Source organism: Scomber japonicus, chromosome 7 (genome assembly GCF_027409825.1).
Source record: "Scomber japonicus isolate fScoJap1 chromosome 7, fScoJap1.pri, whole genome shotgun sequence".
In the NCBI taxonomy this organism is placed as follows: Eukaryota; Metazoa; Chordata; class Actinopteri; order Scombriformes; family Scombridae; genus Scomber; species Scomber japonicus.
The window spans coordinates 14,932,201-14,938,848 of record NC_070584.1 but is presented as its reverse complement, the minus strand read 5'-3'; the positions used below and the strand labels follow the sequence as shown (position 1 = coordinate 14,938,848).

Genomic DNA, 6,648 nt, shown 5'->3' with positions numbered 1-6,648 from the left:
GCCCATTTTAATGAGCCTCGCTACCTCATATATAGAAATAAAACAGCATTTTAAATGAGTAAATGTGAAATATCATTGCGATGTCAGTGAGACCATTTACTTCTGTTTGATGCAATTGTATCCAGTTTATCCAAATGTTTGTCTGAATGTTTGGGACACGGAATAAGAAAGATCTTCAACAACAGGTACAAAGTAAATTAAACCTTAAAACAAATCCATATGCATGGCATCAACAGAGATTGTCTTCTGGAGAGGAGATATGTTGTGCTTACTAACGAACTATTAAAAAAGAAAAAGAAAGAAAAGCAAAAAAAAAAAAAAAATACGACCGAGATTTTAAGGTTCAGAGGCAGGTTGAAATATTAATTTCTGCATGGTGATCTCGACTAGTTCCTGGTAACAGTGACTCAAAGACCACGTGATCAGCGTGGTCCTATAAATACCTTTTGAGAGCTAAGGAGGATAGTGTGACAGTCTGGCTGGATACCTACCCAATCCCGTGCGTAAAAGATATTTTGGAAAGATACTTGGATATCCAAAAGTGGCCCTTTAAATGGCCAACGGCATAAACTGATGACAGACGGGAACCACTGCATTTGAAGACAACACAAGTCCATATCGGAACAAGATCGATTATTTTTGACTTGTCTTTTTTTTCGCCTGAAATCAGAAGTTTTCTACTCGATAAGAACTACGCACGGCCCTGCTTGACCAGACTCGGACGGCCAGGAGTCGCCAAATCCACAGGTCAAAGAGTTGTTTATCATTTTAATAGATTCTAGCCATGTGTGCATTTAGTAGCTGGAGATAAAGCTGCAGCAAAAGTCTGGTGTGGTTGTAGGGGGAGACGCAGAGTGTGTGCGCGCTCTCGCTCAGTAAACTTCACTGGACCAGAAGAGGAGGAAATCTGGGAGAGAGGGGTAAAAGAAGCGGCGTCTTCAAGGATGACTTTAGGGACGGATATGTCCGACAGTTCTGCATTGTCCGAAGATGTGGACATCGATGTGGTTGGGGGTGACATATCCGTTGGAAAGGACGGAAAGTACATTCACCACGAGTTCAACTTGGACAATGACTCGGACGATAATTACTCCCAGAACGCGGCTGAGAGGGTTTCCTCTCCCGGGCTCAGTAGCTCCGACTGCCCGTCAGACCAGATGGGCTCCAGCGCAGAGGCTGGGACCGTGATTGGGGACAAATCGAGAAAAAGTGCACTTGTAAAGCCACCCTACTCTTACATTGCCCTGATCACCATGGCCATCCTGCAGAGCCCAAAGAAGCGCCTGACTCTCAGTGAGATCTGCGAGTTCATCAGCAACAGATTCCCCTACTACCGGGAGAAATTCCCTGCTTGGCAAAACTCGATACGTCACAATCTTTCCCTAAATGACTGCTTCGTGAAAATCCCACGGGAACCTGGCAACCCCGGAAAGGGCAACTACTGGACCCTCGACCCGGATTCCGCAGACATGTTCGACAACGGGAGCTTCTTGCGCAGGAGGAAGCGCTTCAAGAGGCACCAAACTAATGAAATCCTCAGGGAGGCTGGTGGCTTTCTTCCAGGGTTTGGATACGGCCCGTATGGATACAACTATGGACTTCAGCTGCAGAACTTCCACGCTGCCCACAACCCGTACCACCCACACCACACAGGTGGTTCATTCCCGTTCCCTAACGCACCCTGCACCTTGCCCTCATCCATATTCCCTACGCCGCATCCCCTACCCTCTCTTTTAGGGGCCGATTTAAGAAAGCCTTTTTACCCCCAGCTAAGCCCTTCTCTGCCACCTCTCAAGACGGACTCCAGCACCCCGAGCCGGCCTTCATTCTCCATTGACAATATCATCGGTGCAGCCAACTCCACCGCCTCTTCCTACAGCGCGCAGCCGGGCAGCCAGGCTCAGATCCTGGCGATGCTGACCCCAGCACTGGCCTCTGCTTCCAACCATGTGAGCCTATCACAGGACAGCATATTACAACCACCGAGTCAGACTTTTTCCAGCAAAACCCCGACTATGAACAGTTGTCCTTTCTAAACTAATAATAATTATAATTATAATAATAATAATAACGAATTGACGAGAGTGCCCGCTGAAAATCTTTTATTAAAAAGCCAATTGTGGCGTCGTCCTATTTGAAGGTAGGCTGAGCATTCTTGGTGGTATGAGAGTGTTTTGGCTCTCTCTGGTTCATCACAATGTAAGAGGAGCGAAAGGTTTATTTATAGTTTGTAAATATGTGTATAATATTGAGAAACAAAAGCAAGAGAAACTCTGAGAGGAATCTTTTTAAGCAACGCTGGCCTGCAAATCTGGCACGTGGCCTTCAATGGTCTATGGGGAAAAAGGAAAAAAAAGATCCTATTATTTTAAGATAAGTTAAAGTTGTCAGCAATAGCTGCGGGGATGATTTCCATTTTTTCCCTAAATATAATTGAGAATTATATTATGATTTATATTGTTTTTATTTTGTGCGTCGTGAAAAAAAATGGCACTGTTATTGTTGACATATAGTTCTGACAGAAGGCAAACTCAGGTTTTACTTAGAAAGCACATGGAGACAAAAGGGGGGCTTCTGACACACACACACACACACACACACACACACACACACACACACACACACACACACACACACACACACACACACACACACACACACACACACACACACAATTAGCTAACAATTTCCCCACTATCACCCCCCTCCCAACCTCCTCTACATGGTGAATTTGTGACAGTATCATTTCATGTTGTCGTGGACATGTAGGCTATGTGTTTTTTTTATTTGGTATAAAAGAGCGCATTACCTCTCTCAACCTTTTTAATTGTTGTTCGTTCCTATCTATTTCACAATGGAATCTGTGAGACATACAGTATGTCATGTGTTGCCAATAGAGAGAGACACCTAAATGTTCATAGGTCATTTTCTGTTGTAATGACAAGAATAATAAATGTTGGTGAATTTGAAAGAAAAAACCCAAATCGTTAATTTTTTTTATTATTGCAGAGTTGATGCAGAGTCAGAGCTGATATATACTTAAACTGCAACACATATGTTTAAAACTAGAAATTAAATCAGGCTTTAATGCTGAATTTGTAACAATCCCTACTTTTTCCAACACGTTATTGTTTTTGAAAGGAGTCATGTAATGCTTTTATTTATAGGCCTACATTCGTTTATTCTTAATGTTGCATTTGGAGAAAGAGCACTTTACTTTATTCCAACTTTAAGACCAGATATTTAATATGCATGTTTGTCCAAATCACGCAGTTCCTAAATATATTTAATTTAAGTGTGGGGCAATTACAGCGAGGTTAGTCTCTTAAGCAAGCAGTGAATCAACACTCTTTTTAGGTGTGAGAAACGCACAAAATACGGTTTAAATATTTCAAACACGACTTGATGCATATAACAGTCATGAATATCACGCAACAGTGGGCAAGTATTCCTCTTGTGTGGCTCTTGCTCGCTTGTAAAGGACCATTTTCTAGCAAGTTACAAAGGCCCTAAATGAATGGGGACGTTACCAGGCCTCGGCGGTCTGTAATTGAAAGTGAACAAGGATATACCCACGGTCTTTTGGGCTTTCGTTGCTAATTTGTAGCAGCATTTTTCATCAGGCTCCTAATCCACCATAATGCGGCTTTTTGGCCGTTTGTTGATGTTGTCAGTGTGGACCCCTGGCCCAGAGGAGTGAATGTGCACACAGCGAGCGGTCCCCTGTGAGACCAGCCACACACATTTTAGACCCTGAAAAGCAATCTTCTCAAAAGGCCCTCGGTTTGGTCCGCTTTCATGTCATCTGTGTTGTCTCGGGATACATATAAAAGAAGCAGTGGGACTCGTTCGGCTACAGAAAACAGGCCTATTGGTCTTTTTCAGAGTTGTTGAAGCACATGTTTCCAGACAGAAGGGGGTGTAAAGCCTCTTTTATTTACCAGAACTGTGTGCAAATGGTTAAATTAGTTTGTGGGTGTTTTGACAGATGATTATTAAGGATGAAGGGTGGGAGGGCTGACTCCTCTGTTTTCCCTCATGCACAGCTCACTGAAAGTCTTTGAAACGAAAACCAACACTATTCTTTATCCAGACCCGGTCTTTATTTCTTTTTTCTTCTGCCTCTCTTATTGTAAGTGCAAATTTGGACAATTGATATACGGTTTTGGGAAATCGTTTTGATTTGATCCTCTCCTTTCAGTGATGTGAATTGATATCCAGCATATATAATTTGCGCAGTAAATGAGGTGGAGAAAAACATTAGCAGGCTATTGAAGTTTTCTCTGCACACCCGCCCTGACAGGGAGTCATTACGCACCGCATCAGTCCATTAAAATCCACATGAAGCGTTTGCAGAGGTGGTTAAAAACCATTTAAACAACTGCTGGAAAGAGAACTAAGCCAATAAAAATCATGAGACACAAAGCATAACGCACGCACACACACACACGCACGCGCTCACACACTTGATCTACATGGAGAGGTTCAGTAAAAAGCGCCGGCTTTGAAAATGGACGATTTGAGAAGGGTTTTCTGCTCAAACGTACACCAACACTGTCCATCTTTACTGTAAGATTACAGGCTTACTTATTGTGACCAAAATAGACCTGAAAGTCGCTCTTCCTCAAAAACCACCACACATACTCGAACACATTAGACATCCGGGGCGCATCTTCCAAACACCCTTTAATTTTTTCATGCAACTTCTCCTCACCGGTCACATTGACACGTTAATTCTTCATGGAGACCCTGGTTTCCCCGCGGTTGTCACTTGAAGACCACCCACACACTTCCAGCCCCGGGGAGCGTGTCTTTATTTAGGCACCCGCGACATTCGTCATTTTTCGTGACGTTTTCTCACACGAAATAAGTAGTGAGTGATATGTGAAGTGACAGCCAAATGACTCAACAGTCACATAAACACATTTATAAATTTCAAGGCAATTCCCATATCTTTCTAACCGCTTCCATATGCCCAGTTTGGGCGTAAGCAACCTTAAACCAGCATATCGTGCCGCTTTAATTTATATATAGATGCATGTTAACATGATTTTATATTTATCTGTTATTTTCCACACTGGATCTTCTTTCCTTTTAGGATTCACTGGAAAAGTCTTTGGGATTGTACGAAACGAGTAGTAAGACCGGAATCATCATTTATAATTATTAAAATAGAATTAGAGTTGCATCTTAAGCAGCGCGCGACAGCAGGGGGATTAACTGAAATCGTTTTGCTTCAATCTTTAACTGCCTTGTCGATAACGTTGCACCCCTGATCGATGCATCTTGTGTTCGTCTTGAAGGACACGAGGACAGAGGGTGTGCTGACGCCACGAGTGTGTGTGTGTGTGTATGACATGTGTAGGTGCGTGCAGGAGAATAAAGATGTCAAGCCAGTCTTCAAGGTCACGCTCTACAAACTATTAAAAGAGTCAAAAGCCATTGTTCACTAATATAATATAATATAATATAATATAATATAATATAATATAATATAAAACAATATAATATACATTTATAAGGGCTCATAACGTTTACACACGTAGGAGATCAGTTTAGTCCTGCTAAAATTAACCTTAACCTCCTATAGCCTATAATTAATTCCGCCTTTTAACGGACTTATTTGTCTTGTTAAAAAAAGATTTAAATAGATTAGACAAGCAAGACGCATGAAGAGGGCTCGTTGGCCTCTAATTATTTTAAGTCCGCCAAATACAATTTTATAATTGTAGCTTAGTTATATTTTCTGCTGATTTTTCTGAGATAGAAGCTGTTTTTAGATGTTCAGACTGTTTCATCTGAACATTAAAGTAAAGTCTCCCGGACTGTGTTCATACAGGCTAAGGCCCCTAACTGACTGCCACTGTAGTTTTGGGCCTATAGGGAGTGTGCTAACCAAAACAAATTTCTCTCATTTTACTTTTTAGGGACATATTGGATCCCCCTCCAACCACACACATACACACACAGGCACGCACGCACACACACACACACACACACACACACACACACACACACACAGGCACACACACACACAGGCACACAGGCGCACACACACACACACACACACACACACACACACACACACACACAAGCACACTCCTCGCTGTGGACTTTGAGGCGCACCCCTCATAAACCAGCAACTTTTTGAGCCAATAAGCGCGCTTTTTCTAAAAACGTGTGCAAAAAAACAAACACGACTATATCTTATAACTGTCTCTCCTCCCGTGTGTCTGTGTGTGTGCACGGCAGACGAGCCTTCTCGCTCCCAAAGAGGAATGTTGGCCCGGTCCGCGGCTCCTCAGCCTGGAGGAGAGGCGAGCAGCGGCCCTTGCTGCACCGCCGCTATAAATCACAGCCTCCCCTCGCTGCTCCCGGTCTCCCCTCCAGCCTCCGTGTTTTTGCAACAGACAGAGGAATCTTTCGCTTAATTAATTTAGAATGTGTAAATAAAGCGAGGACAGTGAACTCCCCATCATCTCTGGAAACACAATATTAACTTTGGAAGATCTTCGCCCCGCTGACTCTGACACACTAAACACCTGCTGCAGGAAAAAAAAAAAAAAGAGATGGGACGCGCGCGCACAACCACACACACACACACACACACACACACACACACACACACACAGTATCAAGTATCAGTGG

At 43.1% G+C, this 6,648-nt stretch overlaps 1 protein-coding gene across 1 annotated transcript; it reads left to right on the top strand.

Moving 5' to 3' along the window:
• The first annotated feature begins 944 nt into the window (after positions 1 to 944).
• Positions 945 to 2,562, top strand: foxd2 (forkhead box D2). Its single transcript, XM_053322310.1, has one exon. It carries the CDS (start codon positions 945 to 947, stop codon positions 2,034 to 2,036), a length of 1,092 nt encoding a protein of 363 aa, XP_053178285.1. The 3' UTR covers positions 2,037 to 2,562.
• The last annotated feature ends 4,086 nt before the right edge of the window (positions 2,563 to 6,648 follow it).